This window comes from Trachurus trachurus (assembly GCF_905171665.1).
Source record: "Trachurus trachurus genome assembly, chromosome: 19".
Taxonomy (NCBI): domain Eukaryota; kingdom Metazoa; phylum Chordata; class Actinopteri; order Carangiformes; family Carangidae; genus Trachurus; species Trachurus trachurus.
The window spans coordinates 12,899,835-12,922,824 of record NC_139913.1 but is presented as its reverse complement, the minus strand read 5'-3'; the positions used below and the strand labels follow the sequence as shown (position 1 = coordinate 12,922,824).

Genomic DNA, 22,990 nt, shown 5'->3' with positions numbered 1-22,990 from the left:
ACAGTTTCGTATTCAACTCCCAGTCGCTATTTGACGTGTAAATTCATCCCAGCTACGTGGAGTAAATACCGGACGTCGCATGCAGGTAGCAAAATAAGTCCGGCCCATATTGGGCCACATGCAAAATTTCTCCTGGGTCAGTGTACGCCTACACACCCTACATCCTCACCCACCCAAAAAAAAATAAATAAATAATGACACCTATGATATTTACAAAAAAGAAAAAGGAAAAAAAAGGGACACCTTACTGTTTTTTCTGCATCTATCACACATTGTGTCAGGTCCAAATAAAACACACTGTAGTAGGCACAAAAAGTAAAGATAAAAATAGTAAGGGATGGCAGATGTTAGTGAACAGATAAACAAGATAAATCCAATTATGTCTCAGGCAAATGTTGATCATTTTGATGGTTTATTGAAGAAAACATTTTCATAAAAATGGCTTCAAATATAGATGGATAAAATAAAGAACCAACACACTAATTGCTGTATTGTGATTTTGACACAGGCCAAACTGAAGGCTTTGGAAGATGTAAGGCAAATTACAATGGCAGAAGCAGTGAGATAGATTGACCAGGGCACAGGTTAAACATATTTATTTTTTTATGCTCTTGAAAGCATTCCAAGTTTTACCTTAAATGTTTAACACATATTCAAAACATTCATTGTACCATAAAAGGTACAATAAACCAAGGATTAAGTTTCTAAACTGATGAATCAGTACACCATTGTGTTCTGTTCCTGGTTGGGGCGGAGCTTTGCTTCACATGATAATGTCTCTTGAAGACAGGGAAAGTTTCTCTTCCTGTGAATGAAACTGAAGATGACCAACTACGATTTACACTCCTTCAGTGACATAAACAAATGAGAGCTGAGAAATACAGAAAACAACACATGGTTTTTATTCTAGAGCCCACATCATACTCTTTCAATACAAATGTTGCATTGATTGTGGCACATTTTGAATGGTTCAACGTGCAGTAACATTCTAGCTGCACAACACTGATGCAAAGCCAGACAGTGTAACTTTTGAGAGGCAAAACAACCTCAGTCAAATTCAGCAGCAACCAACACACCTTTGTTAATTCAATGCACTGAGCAGATTAACTGCGACAGTACCTCATGGTAGCTAATGCTAATGTTAGCAAACTTTAGCTTTCATAGAGTCCATTTGGTGACTTTATGGCTTTTTTTTTCTATTTATGTAATAACTAACTAAACATGCCATTGTTTTCTCACAAGTTGCCTTATTATTGCATGATAATATATACGTAAAAAAAAAAAAAACACTTGTGCTGCTTCTGCTTGCCAGTGGCCAAAATTAATTAACGCAGTTTCGAACATTATCGTGTATGGTAACAACTGTGGCTACAGTAACTGCTGTTTAAGTTACACAAGCTTGCTTTAAAAAAGGCCTCATATTTCTTTTGTCGTCACTAATATTAAGTAAAAATTAACCGTTTAAAACACAAGGAGGTCAGTTCAAATCAGATACATTAAGTGTGTGCATACATCTGTTGCTTTGCATTAGACACAAAAATAATTAAGTACAAATTCAACAAAGCTTCAGCTATGTTTTTTTTTTTTTTCCAGAAGGGTGCATGATTAACAGTAAACACTTCCCACATAAAACAGACTTTATACAACAAACACCTACAACATGGTGATATGTCTTTGAAGGTTTGATCTTCTGTGGCATTTCAATAGAGGCAAAGTGCCGTCACTTTTTTTTTTTTTTTTTGCTTAAAGGAGAGAGGTATCACTGTCACACAAGATGGCTGGTAAATGTAGGAATTACAGTACCTGAGCTTCATGCCTGACTCACCGTTTCTAATCGAGTCAGAAATACTGTGTTTTATGGATGAAGCGTATGAAAATTGCACTAAAATCCATCCAAGGTAAAGTTAAGGGTCTCAGTCATTGTGTTTGGTATTCACTGAGCAGACTCCACACTATTGTCTGAAGCCTTGAGAACAAAAACTGCATCATCCAGAACATAGTAATCATTATACATGTCCCCCTCACAGAGGTATGGCAAGCGGGTCACAGCCTCCACCTCAAACCCCACCCTTCGGAAAACCTCATTGGACATGTTGGTCACTTGCTCCTCCCAAGTCTTTCCTTTTACTTTCAGGTGTTCTTTGGGACGCTGCCATTGTCCTCCTACGAGAAAACAAGAGTAGTTTAAACCCCGATCCAACAGCAGGTATGTGGAAAAACTCAACTGGATATTTCTATTTAATATGACACAATGAATCCCGACTGACCGACTTCCACGTATGGCTGGAAGGGAAGCACAGCGGCCAGGATGAGCCTCCCTGTGTTGGGAACCAGCGAGCGCTTGATGTCCAGCAGGAGATGTAGAGGATCATCACAGCGATCCAACAGGTTCAGGCAGCTGATCACATCGTACTGGAACCCGGTCTGCTGCCACTCGTCTATATCCAGCACTCTGTTGGGAGAGACAGGAGCATTTGGTCAGAGGTCCAACTTTTGAGTTAAATAAAGGATTTTCACATGGTGATAAGTCACTCTTTAAAAAGAGATAATTAAAATCTAGGTATCTGTTTGCAGGTTGTATAACATAATCATAGTGTCCATTTTTTAAGAAAAAAAAACAATAAAAGGCTATTTGAGGGTTTACTGAGAATGTTGGGGTTATTCATGCACTCATTTTCTTACCCCACACTTCCATTGTTTTCCATGTTGTTTGTACAACCGTACAACACTCTTGTTCGGCTGTTTGTTCATGTGAGTAACTGTTAGACTATCTATGGAATAATTTTCATATTGCCATAAATGAGGAGTCTGTATATAATATCCCCAGTTTCATTTCCCAGGCCTATTTACTCATGACTTCTGGGAAATAGTGCATAATTCTCACAAGATTTTGAATTGGTGCCATAAGCAAAGATCTAATTGGTCCACATGGCTTAAGATTTGAAACAAAGAAACAAAGAAAACACAGAGAGGCTTACTGACTTGTAATTTCTCCTCTGAAGATGCCATTTCATGGGTGCTGACACCTCGGTTGTATAGACTTCTCTGAAATAGTGTCCCATCACCCCAGTGACGCCTCCATCACCAGCTCCAAGGTCCAGCAGTCTCTCAGCCCTCCACTCTGGGCCGACCCGGAGCAGCCGCTGGAACTGCTCCACGGAAAACACAAACATGGATCCACGCCCCAGAAACCTGAGATCGAAAAAGAAAACATTATATAAAAGACATACACAACTTATCAGATAGGAGCAGAGGTGAATCTGGAGTGGACCACTGACCCATTGATGGAGGTGCGTGAGACCATGGGGCTGAGGAGTGTTGATACAAAGGAATGGTAGAGCTGAGTGAACATCCAGCTGGACTTCTCCACACTCTGCTTGAGGAAATCCTTGGTGCCTGAGTCCAGGTGGCTCTGGATGAACAGGGGCTGCATTGACTCTCCAAGCAGGTCAGGAGTGCACCTGTACCACTGACAAGAAGGAAGAAAGATTCACAACTCAACAACATTCAAATCTGACAGTGGAACACATGGATAGAAGCTACTCTCTAAAACTGGAGACACAATAAGAAAACTGGATGTGCCAAGTTCAGTAGAACAGCCATCACCTGCAGACTGATCCAATCACCTGCCTGCATAAATACACTCATTCCTCTCAGCTTTACAGAAACCTGTTCAATGAGTCAAAACATACCCGTACAGCTGCTGTACAGAAACACACAATGAATACATAGATAAGCATCAGAGTGTGCACACCCATACCAAAGCCCACTGCCAGTATTAACGGGCTGAACCTGTATATCTTGGTTATGAAAATGACTAAGACACATACAATACATGCAGTTGGTCTATTAAAGCGGGCACACAGTGTGATCTAGCTTACATTGTTATTAATAATCAGTGATGGTAATAATGGCGTTATAAAGCAACGGAATTACTAACAGCGTTACTTTTTTCAGTAACAAATAATCAAAAAAAGTGACCCCTGTTATAACACAGTTACTGTTACTGAGTGAGAATAAAATGTGCTGTTACTTGACTCAAGAAACCCCATCACAAAATAATACCCCTGTTAATAAAAGGGATAGTTCAACATTTTGGCAAATTCGCCTATTCCCATAATCCCTATAGTCATAGGTTCAAAAGCCTTTATCGGTGCATGTTGTTTTGAGAGCCGCGGGGCAGAGACACAAGCGAACACAATGGAGGTGAATAGTACAGGTCCCCTGTCCCTCATCAAACTCATCAAATACACAATCCAACAACTCGAAAACGCTCTCATGGACAAGTTGTGACCCACACATTCACCACGCTATGAGATACTCGTATATAATCAGGACACATGAAGCAAATACTCAGAACTACTTGCGCCTTTGAAATCACTCCGCGGGGCCGGGGAGTCAGGGGACCTGTACCATTCACTTCCATTGTGTTCGCTGAGCCGCTCGCGTCTCTGCCCCGCGGATCTCAAAACAACATGCACCAATAATTAAAGGTAATGAACCTACTGCTATGACTACAAGGATTATGACAATTTGCCAAAATGTTGAACTATCGCTTTAAAGCGGGTCCCAAGTGTGAGCTAGCTTAACATGTTATAAATAATAATTCCTACCTCCTGTGTCTCGGTGGCGACCGCCTCGCTGTCGCTCACCATGTTGACAAAGAGTGAGCGGACGAGCGGACTGCGGACGTATTTCCCCGTCCACATCCTTCTAATGGAGAGCAGGAAGGCGACGTAGCCCAGCAGCCACGCTACAAAAATCAGTGTCCTCAGCTGTAGGTGACACATAATGGACAAGAAGCCTGAGCAGAGAAGCTTGACAGACAGCGGCTGCACGCTGGACGAAGCCAAACTGACCGGCCGGCGGACACAGTGAGATGTGGTGGTTAATATTAGATGACAGAGAAGGTATCAGCAGCCAATTGTAAAGCAACACGCCGCCGGGACATGTCTCCAGTTCCAAGACAATAAACAAACAAACCTGAGGGTGCGGCGGAGCTAAGACCACAAGCTGCTATTTACTCCTCATCTTAGCCCCCTGAGTCCACTGTGTGGGGATTCAGTCTCAAAGATGCAAGTGTAGTCTGTCACCGCTGTGGTACCTGCCCATTGTCACAACAAACTCATATGATATCCGCATATAAAGCACTTCCTGAGCTACCGCTAAATATGTCCCCCGGCCCCGGAACATCCGGGGTGTTTTTTTTTTTTTAAAGGCAAAAGATTTTTTTTTTTTTTTTTTTTTTTCCAATTCTTTATTTTACAGTCAAAAGGCACATGTCATAACTTCCAGAGAATACAGTTTGCAAAGTAGTGACTGAGTGAAAAATAACAACAAAATAAAAAATAAAAAACCTTTATGTTCATATGTTAGCAGTGGAATACTTTGACCATTGTAAAATAACCAGTAGGAAGGAGTTCCAGAGGGTCCCAGCCGCTGCCAGCAAAAAACAAAAAACAAACATGTTCTAAGGTTTTCAGTGTCTGAGTTATAGAAAGTACAAATATTTAGATCTAAATTAAACCTTTGATGTAAAAAGTCATGACACGGATAAATCTCATTCAACACTTTAAAACAAACTTCTTTAGCCTTTGGAACGGGGTCCTATCTTGATCCTATAACATTTTTGGTATAGCATGTGTTTTGTTTTCAAAGAAACAAAAGGTGGCAGCCCTTTTTTTTCATTGAGCAAAGGGGAATATATCAGGGCTATAGCAGCACATAACATTAATGATAATAAATCAAATAAGGACAAAGTAAGAATATAATTAGAATACTATAATTCTTAAAAAATAACATATACATATGTTAACATACGGTATTCAGTGAAAGATTGGGGTAGAAGGGATTCCCCCCCCTGCAAAAACTCATTAGGCTACTGTTTTTGTTGTTTAGTGACTTGAGCAGAGAATTCAGTTCCAGCAGAACATTTCTGTTTGTGGATTGAAAAATTTATTTTCATACAGCCCACAGAACAATTAATCACATCATACTACAAATAACAAAAAATGGTTCAACCATGTTCATATCTTAACTCTGTTCAGATATAAGGGTCCCATATGGGATAGTGTATCCATGTCTGTTTTATCTGAAAAGTAGCTGTTTGCTGTTAATACTATGAAAGTATCAAAGCACCTATTCCAGTTGTTACATTATACAGGTAATGCATCAGTGGTGGTAAGTTATGACTACAGTTATGGAGTGGCAGGCAGCTCTCCCTTGGGAAACTGTGTGAGGGCTGGTATGAGACTGGATCTGTCACCTGCTGAGAGTCCAGAGCATCAGGTCATTTATCTGTCTTTTCAGACAGGTTTTGTATCCTCTTCAGTTCCAGTCCTCACAGTCTCTGTCTGGCTCTCTGCTCGTCTCTTGGATAATATTGCTCATACGCTGCAACAAGACCAGTTTCTGTCTCTCTGTGTTGTCTCTGTTTTGTTTTTTGGGATGTTTTTTGGTGATCTGAGGGGGAGGAGGTGAAACAGAGGAGCTCTCAGTGGGGGAAGGTGAAGCCCTGCTGTTAAGGTCCTGGGACAGTGCTGTGTTCTCATGGCACGTTGTCACTGCTGTCCTGCTCTGTCCCCAACTCCTCTTTAATCAACTGCTCAGACTGGAACACAGATTACATGTAAAAATGAGACATCTATAATGTGAATTTATTTCACAAACATATAAACACGATTAATAATGGGCTGTGCCAAAAGTGACACCCACGTTGTCTTGAGTGGAACGATGGTTGACATGTGGCCCTGGTCTTTACATCCTCAAATAACAAAAAGTAGTATGCTATACTAATGCTATACTATATAATATAGGTCATCAACAACCTGAATAATTATATTTGCAAGCATTATCCAATCACCATTACGAAACACTTCATGTTAAACTTTATGACATTCTCCACTTTCATGTGTTGAGGAAACATTATAGAAAAGTATATGCTCATTGTACCTCATGGGTCCTAGTGTCTGTGTGTGAGATGAAGCTATCCCCTTAAGAGACTAATAAGTCTGAAAAAAGAGAATTGTCAAAACTGGTCTAACTTGTGGTATTAATACAGTTTGCCAGGGGAATACCAGATCAGGTGCTGTTGTTCTCCCATCTGTCCACCAGGTTGTGCAAACTAGACATCTACTGGAGTGTCAGCTCAGAGGAAATAAATGACAGAGATGTAAGAACAAGGCACAAAACTATTTATAGACAAAAAGTGGACAATGCAAAATGAGTTATTTCTGATTTCTTGCTGAGTGAAGAAAGAAATCTAAAAAACCATAGACAATCACAGCTGTCCACTGCCTTATCTTTAAATGCTTTGCTCAAGATGAAGTTAGTGGCTGCTGCTGTTAAACAAGAAGAATTTGATAGGATAAATACCTTTCAAACCAAAAAGCTGATCACAGTTGGAACTCTGCCTCTGTTTAAAATCTCATCCGTCATTTTCTGTACTTTATGTCCTGACGATGAAGCAACTTCCACCCACGGGAAAAAACACAAAACAAAATCCAGACTCAACAGGTGTGTCTCCATCATTACTAGGGTCTTTCCAAACCAAATCCACAATTCATCAAATTGACAAGGAGCCGCAAGTTTCCAAAGTGCAAACAGTTGGGCTAACAACAGCAGAATCATATTTATCTCAGGTTTCAATCAGACCACTATTCATACTAATTAATTTCCCTTTGGGAATTTATAAAGTAATTCGTATTGTATTGTATTTGTTGAAGTTAATGACAATAATTTGAGAACCATTTGCATTTGTTTTAGGATTCAAGAGAATAAACATTTAGCAAAATTTGACCTGTTCAGCATCAAAAAACTCTAACGCGCAATTAAACAGTGAGACAACAAAATGTGACCAAATTGATCCTGTTCATGAGATATTTGAAGATTCTCACCTGATCAACACATCCTCATAGCTCTAGTCGAAGCATAAAATAAACAGGGTGTGTTGCCTGAACCTGCCAAACCTTACTTACTTATCTCTGGTAGAAACGGCCTGTGCCAAAAAAACATAAGGTAGTTCCAGTATTTGTCCACGAGATGGTACAAATACACATTTACAGTAATATGCAGCTGAACAGAGAAAGAGGTCATGAGGAAGTTTGTGTTGGAGCGGGCTGGGGCTGAAGAACAAGCAGGCTGGGTCCGCAGGGTTACAGGATTAATTGAAAATTCTTCAAACATTGTTTAAGACCAGGTTTATAGCTATCAAGTGTTTGTAAATGTAAATTTAGTTTGATCAGTTTGGACACATGTTTGCTTTTACATCTTTGTCTGTTTTCCTTTTACTGCAGTGTCTGTAATGGAAGAGGTAGCCTACTTTGCAAAACAGATTTATTTAATACTATAATCTGGCCATTTATTTATATTCATATAAGCACTGTTAACAAAGCTGGTAAGAGCTATTAATCGTTTTGTAATCTCTTTATACGCAGGGATTAAGAGTATGGGTATAAATTAGCTGTTGAGATTAGAAAACTATTATTTTTGATTATCTCCATGGAGAACTGCTTAAATTGTGACAGCTGTGATTCGGATGTGCTTGTGGGTATAACTCTTCATTGGTGACCTTGTGAATAAAATGTTTTCTACTGTTGCAGGTTTTCAGAAGGAAACTCGGGGTGATAACATGTCAAGAAGAGTGTACAAAAGAATTCTATGAATAATAGAACACATGCTTTCTCAACTTCCTCCATGAAAAACTAACAACATAAGTTTCCTGGGGACTTTTCCTGAAATAACCCTTTCAAAGTGACTCTTTCATGTCAAAGAAGTTTATTTCTGCAGGGTACTGTCAAATAGGCCTACTGCTGCCTGTTTTCTTTGTTTTTCTAAGAGCCTTGTTTTTCATTTGTTTATCTTTATTATTGAGGATGTCGAAACTGAAAACTCAGAATCCACTCAGCTGCTGCAGGCTACTGGTGGGAACATTATATTTTTGTTTTTAGCTTGACAACATGTTGAGATAGAGTTCTATTTATTGTCATATTGTAGCATATTAAACACGCAATATTGGAATAAAAACGAAGTTTTAAAATGAAGCAGAATAAAAAATATTTTCCTTTGAGCCCTGATCACGAGTCTAATCCAGATGAAAGGTTTTCAAAAAAAAAAAAACTGCAGCCTGAGTTGTTTTCCTGTCTATTTCATATCCATTGTCTCAAAGTCTCTGATTGTCTACAAAGAAAGAAATTAATTTGACGTTGATACACAATGCTGATTTCTAACCAGCAGATGTCACCACAACACAACCAGTCTGTCCTCCCTGATGTCTCCTGGGGTCCCTGATTGGGCTCCGTGGGGGTCCAGTGCGGGTAGACGATCCACAGTTTCATTTCGCTTATGTTGGATCGACGTTGCCTAAATAATGCATGGGGGTATTAAAAGTTTCATTCTCACAGCGATCACCCAGGCAGGTAAATTCAATTGCAGAAGAGAAAAAAAAACTTCATGTGAATCCCTGAGGGGTAATTTGGACAAAGAGAGACAGTAAGTAGGATTAATCGAGTGTCTGTTCTAAGTGAAGAATCCTGACAATAACACAACATTTTTTTTATATCAGTTGATTTTATTTTATTAATGACTTTCTCCTCTTGATAGCTGGACTTGCGTTGCACTCATCTGTTGGATCTATGCTATTTACTCTGCAGCAAAGACTCTGTAAAGCTAGTCGGGCTTAAGGACTATCACAGACACAATATTAGCAGAAGTTATGTAATTTTGCTGTCAAAATAAAAACGTAAATACATGGCGGCAAAAGCCAAAAAAAGGAAATCACTGAGTAGTTACAAAAATTCACAGCGAAAATATTCTGTTTATGAATAATTCGCTTACAATCAGTAGCAAATGATTTACCGAACACGTAAAAAGACAGAAAAATGACAAACAACGTTGCACTATCTCCCGGCACGAAACTGAAGGAAGTTTTATTTTGACAGTTCTCACCGGAAGTACCGTGTAGTGGTGCTGTTGCCTTGACGCCGCCTCGTCGCCTCGCGCTGCCCGGCGCTCTTCCCTCAGTAACTCCGCAGTAAATTTGCCTGTCACCACCAGGTCACCACCTGTCCTGCACCGACTACAACAGGTGAGCCCGCGCATCTCTTTATTTACCTTTTTGTCCAGACAAAAGTAATTTTAAATGACCTCGAGGCTCGAGTTAAACAAATGTTTACTGGTTACAAAAAGAAAGAAGGACGTGTGTTTTGGACGGGCTGTCTAACACCTTGACAGTTGAGACTTGACAAGTTGTTAGCTAACGAGGAGAGAGAGAGACGCTTCACGTACGGACGAAGTAGACGGTGAACATGGCGGCGGACGAACTTTAATGTGTCCAAAAAAGAAATTGTGATAAAAAAGTCAGCGGTGTCCGCCGGAGTTTAAAACGCTCCGTCCTCACATGGAGGTGCCGCCGGCTGTATCTGTCTGCTAGTTATTCCCATTACTTGAGGGGAAACCCTCCTAGCGCTGTTATAAACACACGCTGCCTCTTCTTTCGACCAGTAGAACATGTATAAACTTTTTTTTTTAACGAACTGATCAATTTCGCAGATAAAAACTCACCATGCAGCGCTTTACTGAACACAAAATCTCAACTGAGGTAGATGAAGGCAACAGCCCATGGATAACAAGTGAACCAGTTAGACGTAGGCTACATAATGTATTAGCTAGTACAGATTTTTATGTTGGATTTCCAAGCATAACTACAATAATGACTTCTTAAATGTCTTTTTTTTTTTATCGGATATGCTGACATGCAACATTGGATAACATGGGGGGCTTAAATTAGAAGAGCAGAGAACTGTGTTTGATTTGCTTATAAATGGAAGGAGTGCTGTCATATTTGTGCTCTAAAACACACATAAAAGCATTTTGTGAAGAAGTAGAACAATTAAAATAAATTGAGATACTTTGCTTTGCTTCTTATCATAACAATTTCCATTTGTTTACATGACATGCTGTGTGAATATGAGGCCGAAGAATTTGCTAATGATTATTTTTTACAGTCTAGTCTTGAGTGAAGGGTTTATTATAAGCTCTCTTACATGTGTGACTCCTGTCACTCAGGATTCCACAGGAACCTCATTTAACTCCTGCTCCATCCACTGACATTTAGCCTAACAAGCCCCACATTTTGGACTCCCCTTGTTTACATTCTGGCTCATGCTATTGAAGGGGCCATGCGGTTGTTTACTGCCTGGCAAGGTGCCTGGCTGGTTTTAGATCATGTGTCAGTGCACAGACATGCATTGGCATCTGCTGCTGGGCTGCGCTCCTGCACCATCGCCCTGTAGTCCGGAGGAATAACTGAACCATCTGCCCTCAAGAGGCTGGGGAGAGAGACAAGATAGCCTACTCATGTTTTTTTGACTTGCAAAGTGTATCCCAGACTGTAATCTCAAACAAAGCCGAAGACAAGCCATGCTGCTGAAGAAGAATATTTACTTCAAAGGGGTTGTCATGTCTGTCGGGATGACAAAGAGAATAAAAATGTTTTTGAGAGTTGCAAAAGAAATTAAACTGACGTTTTTGAAGCTCACATACATGCAACTACTCGGACAAGATAGACGGTGCTGCTTACAGAGTGCAAAGCAGGGCTTAGCTTCACTGGGACTTGTGCTTGTAGCTGTTTCACACACACAGAGTGGACTCCTGTTTTAATTGGAGGCTGTGTCTGAGTGATGCTGCCTCGCTGCTTGAAACAGACTGACTTAACCCAGGGGGACAGTTTTACCTCTGTTGGAGAACATTCGTCGTGGTAATTTTGTCACATTGAATGTTGTTTCCTCGCTGGTTGTCCCACACAATTAGGATTTCAGCTGAGATGGTGGTGAAGCAGCTATCGGCTCCATCTCACTTTCCTCCTCGGAGAGAAAAATACACAATGTTTTTCCCGAGTAACGTAGTTAGTTGGGCAGAAGGCCAGACATGACTTGACTGAAGAGATGCTTCCTCAAAATGTTATCAGTAGATGACGGAGACCTTATTCCTGCACGGGAAGACCAACAGATTAGCTGCACGCTCCTGAGGGATGGGGCTTCCTGGACCAGAGAAAACAAACAAGAGTTGGGTCAAGTTGAAGTCGCGTGCCTCGTCTTGATAGCATTCATCTATCAAGAGCTGTTCCGTTGATTGGTTTTAGGGCTCAGCACTTCACCCTCATTTGTGTGTGTATTCACTCTTCCACTGTCCCTAGAAGTGTAAGAGAAAAAACTTTTTGTAGAAGAGTCAATAAACTAGAAGGTTTTTAGGAGACAGCTTTGAGGTTTCAGTTGGGCTATGTTATTGATTAATCTGATTGTTTAATGATTAATCAGTGAAATAACTGCAGATTTCCTTTAACACATCTTTTGCTATACAGGTAAAAATCTACTAACCATGTAATATTTATTATTATCAATTTACCATAACACAGAGACAGTGAAAAGCAGCAAATATTCAACTAATCGTTGCAGCACCACCTCAATGCCATAGTAAAGGACAATTCTGTGCAAATTCAACCTGGAGCTATAGTTCCCCAATATTTAGGTCTAAAAAATGAATCTGCAGGTTTTCTTTTTATTGTCTCCTGTTTTGCTGTAGTTGTGTCTGTCCCTGCATCACCACAGCAGCGCATAATGGGAGCAGACCGATCTTACACTGTTTAGGCTGTTTTTACATCGTTAAAGCCTAATGTTAGCTTTTTTACTTTTGGTGATCACATTTAAGCTTCAAATACGGTATAAAAGGTGTTGATATGTGAAGATTATCTCACTGAACAAAACTTGTAAGTATCATAAACTTGTGTTAGACACAGAGCTGGTTTTCTGACATCATCCAAAACAATGCAATGCAATGCAATGCAATGCAACCCTCACCCTTGCAATGCAAAAATCCCATTCACTTTCTTTTCTGGGAACCAGCACCGTGATAAACATTCGGGTTTTCACGTCAGCTCTGGCTCACTATTGCCTCAAATAGGTTTTTTTTTGAAAATCTGCACGACAGCTATTTGTCTATTGATCAGCACATTTGCCTATTACTGATACATGAGGCAGGGTGATTTACTGGCCAGGCTCTGGAGGTGTTTTACATTAAAGAGAAGGAAGGAAAAGCACAGGTGCAAATGATAAAATGAACTGAATTCCATTAAGCTGCTTCAGTTTGAGGGCCCGTGTGTTTCCCATGATGCCTCACTGCCACACTTGAATAGAGCAGAGTCCTTAATGAGTTTATTAGTAACACCTGTGGTTTTCTCCGAGCAGCCCCTAACCCAATTTACAATAATCTGATTTCATGTACTACTATGTAAAACAAAACAAAACAAATTGTTAGCCAAACCTTTGTTCAGTAACAGAGTTGTGTTTTGTTACCCGGCTCTACACTCTTGTCATTTATTGTGTTTTTTCTTCCAGTGATTTTCCTCTGTCTCTTTCCCTCTAGTGTTCTTGTTGCAGTGTGATGGCAGGTTGGGCTGCTGCTGCCTCCTGGTTGACAGAGACAGACTACCAACACATGCTCAGCCCCGCGGGCAACTAAAATCTCCACCAGATCCTCTCTAACTCCAAACAAACCCCCAGAGATCACATTGTGATCGGAGAGAATGGATCCAAACTTCCACCATGTGAGGAGGAAGAAGTCCCGGACCTGTTTCCCTGGCGCTTCTTCGCTCTAGCGCTCCGTTCACAAACGTCCCCTCATGGCTGGGATTCAGCAGCTACCTGTTAACTCTCTGGCAAATGTTTGCTGAAAGCGTCTGCCCGAAGGAACGTTGAAGAGACCGGAAAAAACAGTGACCTCGGCTGTGAACTGTGAGCAGTGTGTGTGTCTGCGGCCCGGCCCGTAATCATGGGGAAAGAACAAGATCTGCTGGTGGCAGTGAAGAGCGGGGATCTCCTGCTGGCTCACAAGCTTCTCTCCAAAGTCAAGTGCAACAAAACCAGTAAGTCCTGAGCACACAGAGGAAGAGGGGCAGTTGGTTATGTATTGTTTCCAGTGATGGGAATAACAGCGCTAGAAAATGATGGTCTTACTAATGATGCTACTTTTTTCAGTAACAAGTACCGGTAATCAAAAAAGTTACTGTTTCCACCGTTATAACACCGTTACCGTTACTGACAATAAAATCTGCCATTGCTTAATTCAAAATACACCCATTTAAAGGACAATTCCAAGCAAATTCAACCTGGGGCTATAGTTTCCCAATAATTTAGGTTTAAAAGAAGGAATCTGGCAGACACAACTACTGCAAAACATGAGACATTAAAAATGTCTCATATTTTGCAGTAGTTGTGTCTGTCCCTGCATTGCCACAGCAGCGTATAAAGGGAGCGGACATATCTTACACTGTTTAGGCTGTTTACATCCCACAAAACCGCTATTTATTTCCACAGACACCGTGGGGTTTATTTACTTCAAGAAAGCGGACATGCTTATAAACGGAGCTGTACTACCAAGTCTCGCGAAGTCTCACGCGAGAGTCAAGTTGGCGGCTAACTATGTTTACAGGTTGTCTGAAGCTCTCCTGTTTGTTTTATCAACAAATGAATATCAACTCAGAGTCTTCCTAACAGTGAGAGTAAGTCTGGATATTGTTTATTCTACCTGTAAACATACTGAGACGTCAACTTGACTCTCACGCGAAACTTCGCGAGACTTTGTATTACAGCTCCGCTTACAAACATATTGGCTTTCTTGAAGTAAACAAACCCCTCGGTGTATGTTTGAAGCCATCTGATGCTGTCTGTGGTTTTGTGGGATGTAAACAGCCTAAACAGCCTAAGATCAGTCTGCTTCCATAAAAAGCTGCTGTGGCGATGTGGGGACAGACAGAACTACTGCGCCCCAGGTTGAATCGTCCTTTAATTTTATGTTATACTCGTATACACTTTTTTTTTCAGTCCATCAACTAGTCGGAAACAAGCCGTTTATCTGGAACTAACCAACTCACTCAGTATTCCTCCGCCTGTGGAATGAGCCTGCCTGTGCGGAGGAATACTGAGTGAGTTGGTTAGTTCCAGATAAACAGGAGGTTAGGTTTATGGTTAGGGGGGCGAGTCCAAGTAATTTGACATATTTGAGCATGAGTTCTAAATAAAGAAACACAATTGTTACTTTTCCTGGTAATTAGTTACTTGTATAATGTAGTAATACAGTTACTTTTTAGGGGAAAGTAACTATAGCTAATTCATTTTTACAAGTAAGGCGCCCAACACTGATTATTTCTATCCAGTGTTGTTTTGTTCTGTGCTCCGGTCCTGCCAGTGTGATTGTTTCCACTGTAAAACAGAACTTAGATAGCAGAGGCATCGCCAGCAGCAATGTTGTTGTTACTTCTAAACCAAGTCGCAGTCTCTTTGAGATAACCACAGGATCAGGTTCAGCTGCCGACCACAAAACACAGCCCCCTCCAGCAGTCGGGTCAGGGACAATTTGAAACTAAGTGGATTCAAACTGCGGCACAACAAGGTCTAATCTCCTGAACGCAGACCCCCGCAGCTCACGCCTCTTGCTGTGTGGGTTTTAGGGGGCTTTCTTCCTCTCTCAGAGTTCCTTATCTGCATAGATTCCAAGTCGGGCGACAAGCGAGCTCTCTTTACAGTAGCATTGTTGCAAAAGACAGGGTGCTCCCTTATCCAAGCCGGGGGGAAAATTAAGGCCAAGCGGGCTGTGAAGTTGAAGCCTCTCTTTGTGGCGTTATCTGTTCTGGGCTTTCATCAGTATGGCTGGCTGCGCAATGACAAGCTCCCAGAACAAAGCTGTGGCTGTCAGGAAAAAGCCTGTTACACACTTCACACACTTGCACACACAGCGAGTGCCGCTTGGCAGGAAATATTAAAAATGATATTGTCTGTTTTTTGCACTGCAGAGTATGAGCACAGCGGGTTGTGAGCAATGAATGACTGCCACACTGGCTGGGAAAAGTGAATCAGTAATGTTCTCTACTGTTTAATAAAGTATCATAGAGGTGCCCTTGAGCAAGGCACTTCACCTGGTTTAGAAGAACAGCACAGATTCAATATTGTAGTTGCACTGGATGCCCTTCAAGTGAGAATTATGTAGGATGAAAATGACGTCTTCATTCAAAACATATAAATAAACAATGGAATAGACAGACAGCGTGGTGCTGCAGTGGGGAGGGGGGCCTCACTGTGAGGGGGCCTCATGCTCTCTTTGTGCCATTGTAGTCCAGCCTCCCTCCACAATCCAAACTTGTGCAGGTTAGATTAATGGGCAGTTGGGGTGTGAATGTGAGTGGTTGTCAGCTCTGTGATAGACTGGCAGCCTGTACAGGGTGTACCCCTACCTCACTCACTGTCGGCTGGGATTTTCCTGCAAGGATGAGCGGTATAGCTAATGGATGGATGGATGGGCCAGCTGAGCAGGACAGACATCATGGTCAACTACATAAACACACCGAAACAAATAAATGACAAATGTTCTCTATTTATTGCTGTTTAAAGGGGACATATTATAGAGATATCACTTTTTGAAGGCTCTTTGGGTGTTTGTCTTGCCTCACGGCCCCCAGAATGTTAGAATTGACAGAAAAATCTGTCATTTTTAGGCTCCCTAGGTTGAAATCCATGTGGTTGTACGAGCTGTTCCTTCAATTGTCTTGACAATGATGTCGTTAGTTTTTGAATTTTCATAATCCCACCCCTACCTGGTACCAGTAGAAGGGGTGGGGCGGGGCAAGCAGTGGTTCATAAAGGGACAGGCACTGAAAGTGGTTCTGAATAGGGCCGTTTGAAGAGGATGAAAAGAGCTGTGATGTTTGATCCTTGGGGGATTTTGACCAAAGCATGTCACAGACATGTCTTTAAGACACCTGGGAACTATTTTAATTTGTGGAAAAGGGGCAGAATATGTCTCCTTTAAGTCATCAGAACAACATTGTGTATTGATACAAACCAGTTCTCCCCTGATGTGCACCTGTGAGAAATGATGTTGAGTGTTTGCAAGACCAGAACCAAACTAACTAATTTCCCTCTGTCAGTTTATATAGCGCCTTTCAAGATAGCCAAAGCACTTAACACCATTGATCCTCAAGGACCCTGACAAAGTGTTCATGGGTCGCTCATTTGTCACTTGAGTCAGAGCTGCAGTGTCGGACAGAGGCCCAGCGGAGCCTGAAGCTCCGCAGATGACCTCCACTGACCTGTCAATAAGAGCTGATTGATTGGTTGGTGGTGACCTGCTGCTTTGGAACCAGCTATCACAACCAAAGGATTTTACTACTTTACTGATAGTTTGTCTAGTAGCTATAAGGTAGATGGATGGACAAAAAGAGATCGATAGATTTTTTTTTAAAAATCCCTAGGGCCAAGTCATTATTGGCGATTTATGATGAAACATGGGCATTATTCATTAGCCTTTTCTGACCCCTTAGTGAGTTTAAGTGACTTTCTTATAACAAACAAAACTTATCTATAAGTGTAAATCCTCTGCAGGGGTCAGGTGCTTTTATAAGCTGCTATGGTGGTGTGAGGCCAACATGCTGGACATTCCCAACTAAGGCCTCAGGATAGTGGTGGTTGAGGGGGGGCCTGGGGGTCAGGGAGGACCAAGCATGTGGAGCAGAGACAAAAACACAGTGTATTGTTAGAGGGGGCGTCTGTTCAGCTGGATGTACGAGACTTAGCGGGAGCAGACTGACGATGTGTGTGCTCATGTGATTGGTTGTCCAGGGTTAGACTGGTACATGGTACAAACCTGGCACACTAGGTTTAGGATGACAGAGTATTTATTCACTTGAGTGAAAACAACAACAACACACAGTGTTTAGCTGGTTTGGGCTGGTGTTTCCTCCTCCTCCCTTTTGTTTATTTCACACAGCTTATCAAAAGTTTCATCACCACTATCTTCCTTTCCATCATCCATTATAGGCACACAGCAGTAAATGACAGAGAGCAAGTGTTTTGGCAAAGGGCACAGATAGTAAATCAACAACATTTGATTTGTTCAAGTCATATTCTAATCAAAAGTCTGGTTTCAGGTTCTCTAGCATGATGTTTTTTTTGGTTGTTGTTTCTGTCACAGTAATCTTTAGCATTTTAAGTGGTAGCTGTTGAATGGACCAAATGAATAATTGATTAATCACAAAAATAACAACACACAATGCAGTACTTCCATGTAGTCTCATGCAAAACCACTACCTGTGATGTGGATACAGAAGTGACAGTGTTTGTCTGTTCGTAGTCTGTAGTCTGTCTGTCTGACTTATTTGACCCCAGGGTATGAATCCCATAAAGTTTTCTCTGGTGCAATCATGAGGTTGACATTTGCGGTTCAGAGTAAAATTACCTTGACAACTACAGGATGGATTTCCATGAAATGTGAGGTATTCATCTGTCCTAAATGATACATAACAACTTTGGTGAATCCCTGACGCTATGACCAGGTCAGTTTTCACTTTACACATGATCATCATCAACTGTTACTGTTGGAGTGGAAATGCAAACAGGCTTAGTTAACTTTCCCATGGAGAGACATGGTGTTTGAAGGGGTAACATACAAATATCAGCCTAATAAAGCATCAACCATTCAGTTGTTATATGTGTGGTCAGAGAGGTGGCTCTATAGGTGCAGGAACCTGACTGTAAAGCTGGTGAGGTGGTCCCAAGGGGATTAGCAGTGGCAGCGAGACCGGCTGATGGACAGGGAGCTGAGATGGGAGGTTTCTTCTCCGATCAGCCATCTGCTGACATCAGGCTCGGCGTTCAGTCAATTTAAGTGGACTTACCACAGTCTCTTTTTTTGCTTAGCTTTTACAAGCTGACCAGTCAGGTGGACAGTGGTTAGACAGCGAGGGCTGCAGCTTCTGTCCAGATGCACTGTGCTGCATTCAGCTCGCCGGCCCAAGTGTTCCTCTCTCTCTCTCTCTCTCTCTCTCTCTCTCTCTCACACAGTCCTGGGAGTTGACTCAAGTGGGTGTCGTCGGCCTCTCCTGGAATGGAGACCATTAGAGAGCAGAGGTTCTTCAAAGGCCGTCATTATTACAATGTCTTTTGTTGCAGCACATGCTTTCTTTCATCTCGACCCTTGGCCCAACCTCTCCCGTGTCACAGAAAAGAGAAGGCCTGTGGGTAATTCTCCACTGACAGATGGACAAACAGCCACCATACAAAGGCAAAAGATCATATTTGAACATCTGTTGTGTCAGACATTTGATCCATATGGACTATACTGATGAGTCACACCTTCAGAATGTTTTGAGCTAACCACAGTTAGCCATTCAAAGAGAGTATGGCAGTCTGAGCGGATTCGATTTGCTATGATATAACAATATACATATAATATCTCTGTACTTGCATTGACCGTCCATTGTAATCACCATGGGGATACAGAATCTCACATAAACCCAAGGCAGAATGTACATAAGTAATTTTCTTTTCAACTTTTCTTTTGCAGTTATTAGCAATGCACCATTAAACTTGAACCACCTCCTGTACTGAACGTTAAAGGGATAGTTCATCATTCTGGCAAATTTGCCTACTGTAATCCCTATAGTCATAGCAGTAGGTTCATTACCTGTAATTGTCAGTGCAAGCAGTTTTTAGATCGGCAGGGCAGAGACGCAAGCTGCTCAGCGAACGCAATGGAAGTGAACGGTACTTTCACCTTTCCCTCATCAAACTCATCAAATACACAATTCAACAACTGCAAAACACTCTGATGGACAAGTTGTGACCTGCACATTCACCACGCTATATACGCTAAATAATAATGTGACATTACGAGACAGAGTTGGTTTTGAGGCAAATGCAAAGCCGGAACTAGATTCCAGATACGGCTGCTGGGTGGAGTGATTTCAAAAACGCAAGTAGTTCCGACTAATGTTACATAATTATATGTTATTATTTCATAGCGTGGCAAATGTGCATAACTTGTCCGTAAGTGTTTTGGAGTTGTTGGATTGTGTATTTGATGAGTTTTGAGGGAAAGGCGAAAGCATCGTGCGCCTCCATTGCGTTAGCTAAGCAGCTCACGTCTCTGCCCCACTGATCAAAAAACAGCTTGCACCGACAATTAAAGGTAATAAACCTACCTCTAAGACTATATAGGAATTATGGCAGTAGGCGGATTTGCCAAAATGTTGAACTATCCCTTTAATTTGACCTATTTCCTGCCCTGAGTTGAGGAGAGAACTATTTTTTATCAAAGTGTCAGAAGGAGTCTGACAGAGTGTTGTTAGTTTTTGCAGGTATCTGAGCAAAGAGCAAAGTAGTGGAAAAAGTAAAATCTAGATTTATGGCAGGTGGTAGTCATCTGTCGGCCCTGAGGGTCTGCACAAAATGCCCACAGCAATCTAAAGAATTGCTGAGATATTTAATTCTGCAGCAACCGGCCATCTCTGGTTTTATTTCACGATTCAAAAACTTCAGCAGTAAACCAGCTGACAGACGTTTTTAGCTGCGTAACTAGCTGTTGTGGTTGTGCCCAGAAAAATGTGATGTTAGTCGTCACGTGCATTGGAAGTCTGGTGAGATTCACCATGATCATATTTTGAGACTATGTTTCCGTTGTAAAGAACAATGGTCACATCAACTTCAGCAACATTGAAACACACTGCAGTGAGCTGTTGGTTTACATCACAGTTGATATTCTTGTCCCATGATCTCAGAAGCAGAAATGCACATTAGTTAGTTTCTTACTGATGAATCATTGATGACCTTTCTACAAAAAGTAAACTTTCTGCTGTTCTGTAACAAACTGAGGCCTGTTCATTGTAAGCAATGCATGTCGATATTCACCTCTTTGTTGTGCAGATGGAACCCCGTGGTGTTCAGTCTCATTTGAAGCTCTGCTGGGAATGATCTTCATCACTAAATAACGCTGCTTTTAGATTTCATTTCTTCTTTGATGCTTTTCTCACCTGTTAGCTCACAGTGAAGACACAATAAACTGAACAACTGTAGGTTGGTTGTCCTGTTGCCGACAAAAACAGAACTCAAAATCAGTGAATCTATTAAATAGAACGGTTTTGCACACCTTCGTTTTCTTTTACATAACATTTAATTAGTGTGCAGATGCTTTTAGTAACTTGGAAGGGAAGACCATGGTGTAAGTTCAAGGAGAAAGGAGTGCATGTAAAGAGCTAGTTAGATATGTTGAGGTGTAGTGTAGGGATGTCATGATTATGGATTTCCTTGGTACAATAATTGTCAGAGAAATAATCACGGTATTGCGATTAATACGCATTCAATAATTTAACAGAATGTGTAAAATCAATTATAGTCAAAATATAATTACATTCAAATTTATATTTCTATGGCATATTTTTGGGGCTTTTTGCCTTTAATTGATACCGTAGTAGAGAGAGACAGGAAATGTGGAGGCAGAGAGAGGGGGAATGACATGCAGCAAAGGGCTGCTCGAGTCGGGATTCGATACGGGGCCCGGCTGCAGCGAGGACTACAGCCTCTGCACATGGGGCGCCTGCTCTACCCACTGAGTTAAACAACTCCCCTTATACACAAAATATTTGAAGTATCTATTAATATGACAAATTGGTAATCCCCCTGGGGAGCTGTTTCAAATGTTCAAGTCATTAATTGTCATCTATACCAAATGACAAAAGAAGTTTATGACTACATTACGTCTATCTTCAGGCCATTACACACTGACACTGAAACTGTCTGACGATTAAAAAAAAGTGATGGACCTCAGGCTGTGTCTGTCATGTCTGCACACAAACTGCAAAACTATCCATCAATAAAGTTTGAGACATGTTTGTTTTTCGCATCTGTGAAATGTAACATAAGTGAATGCTGTTTAACTTGTGAGAGTTGCGCTCATTTGCCTATATGCTTCTGGAATAACCTTTTTTGGAGAGTGACGGTATTGAGGAATCTTTACCATTAATTAACAATGACGAAAACGTGTGGATAAGGCCTGTGGCCTGTCCACATATAAGTTTGGGTATTAAAATCTCTATGTCCACACATGAATACGCATACGCATAAATGCTGTCGTAGAACGTGTCATATCCCCGCTGACCAAAGCAAGAGTGATGAGAGAGAGGAAATAGCAAATTGGTTTTGTTAGAAACCTAACAAATAGCTGTGGCGCGTGACGTGACAAATATAGAATATCTGTTCATCTTGTCCACACGTCAAAATAAATACAGCATTTAAAAAAATATTCACTGTGGAAAACGGATGAAAATAGCTGCGTTTATCAAAAAAACATTTTCGTGTGGATAGGGCCTTATTTGCATGGATGGTGGTGGAACAAGGCACTGTGAAGACTACACCTTTAGAGACTGAGTCTCATCTAGGCGGCCATGGGTCGACAGTGGAAGTCGATGAGCAGTGACATGTGGTTGGTTTCTAAATGAGTACAGTTTGCTAAGAGGAAAACTTTCTGATTGTTGACCGAAGGCACAAACATTTGTAAAGTTACAACAGCAGCCCAGACAGCAGCTCTGAGTTTCCGCGAACCAAAAACCAAAACCAAAACCATTGTGCTCCACTGCTCTGTTCTAATAACCTGCTTGACGTTAGTAGAAAAGAAGAGCAGACTCGCTTGCTTGGAGCCACTTGGAGATACTGCACAGAATTACTGTGTCAATGTATCTGTTGCTCGTCTCACAACAAGACGTGAGACTATTGATCCTCTAAACCCCCACCCCCTGAAAAATCTCCCAAAATGAAGAGCTGCTGCTCTGTGAAGACATCAAGTTTGTGTTGTTCCTTTTACAGATCCCTTCTGATCTCCATCCACCCTGCCCCCATCCTTTATCTTAGCTTCCTCCTGCCTTCATTCCTCTACCTTGAATTAGGGATAACCCATCTGGCCTAGTGTCAGATTAGAAGTCTGTCAGACTTAAGAGTAGCTAAGAAGTGTTGCACTGTGCGTGTATGAAAATGTGTGTTGTGTGTGTGTATGGATGTGTGTGCAGCACAGGACCAAACACACACAACAGTTTGTTTCTCCTCCAGCTCTGTGACCTTTTTCTCTCGTCTTTTTGTCTTGTAACGTTCTGCGTCTACAGCCGACACAGTGTTAT

General features: G+C 41.4%; 2 protein-coding genes across 3 annotated transcripts in view; one reads left to right on the top strand and one right to left on the bottom strand.

Annotated features, from left to right (window-relative positions):
- Nucleotides 1–513: 513 nt before the first annotated feature.
- Nucleotides 514–5,131, bottom strand: mettl9 (methyltransferase 9, His-X-His N1-histidine; the record flags this gene model as incomplete). Of its 2 annotated transcripts, XM_083993698.1 has the most annotated exons (6): nucleotides 514–2,163; nucleotides 2,268–2,452; nucleotides 2,983–3,192; nucleotides 3,279–3,469; nucleotides 4,614–4,775; nucleotides 4,984–5,131. In XM_083993698.1, the coding sequence occupies 5 exons, from the start codon at nucleotides 4,707–4,709 to the stop codon at nucleotides 1,934–1,936; spliced, it is 912 nt and encodes a 303-aa protein (XP_083849824.1). In that variant the 3' UTR covers nucleotides 514–1,933. The 2 variants fall into 2 exon arrangements, with proteins under 2 accessions (XP_083849824.1, XP_083849823.1); XM_083993697.1 differs by lacking the exon at nucleotides 4,984–5,131 and having other exon boundaries at nucleotides 4,614–4,790.
- A 4,903-nt stretch (nucleotides 5,132–10,034) lies between these two features.
- Nucleotides 10,035–22,990, top strand: part of LOC311003029 (caskin-2-like) — a 56,464-nt gene continuing 43,508 nt past the window's right edge. The window contains exons 1-2 of the mRNA XM_083994693.1: nucleotides 10,035–10,084; nucleotides 13,420–13,918. Coding sequence (XP_083850819.1) covers nucleotides 13,825–13,918 — 94 coding nt within the window. The 5' untranslated portion in view covers nucleotides 10,035–10,084; nucleotides 13,420–13,824. The remainder of the gene's footprint in view (nucleotides 10,085–13,419; nucleotides 13,919–22,990) is intronic.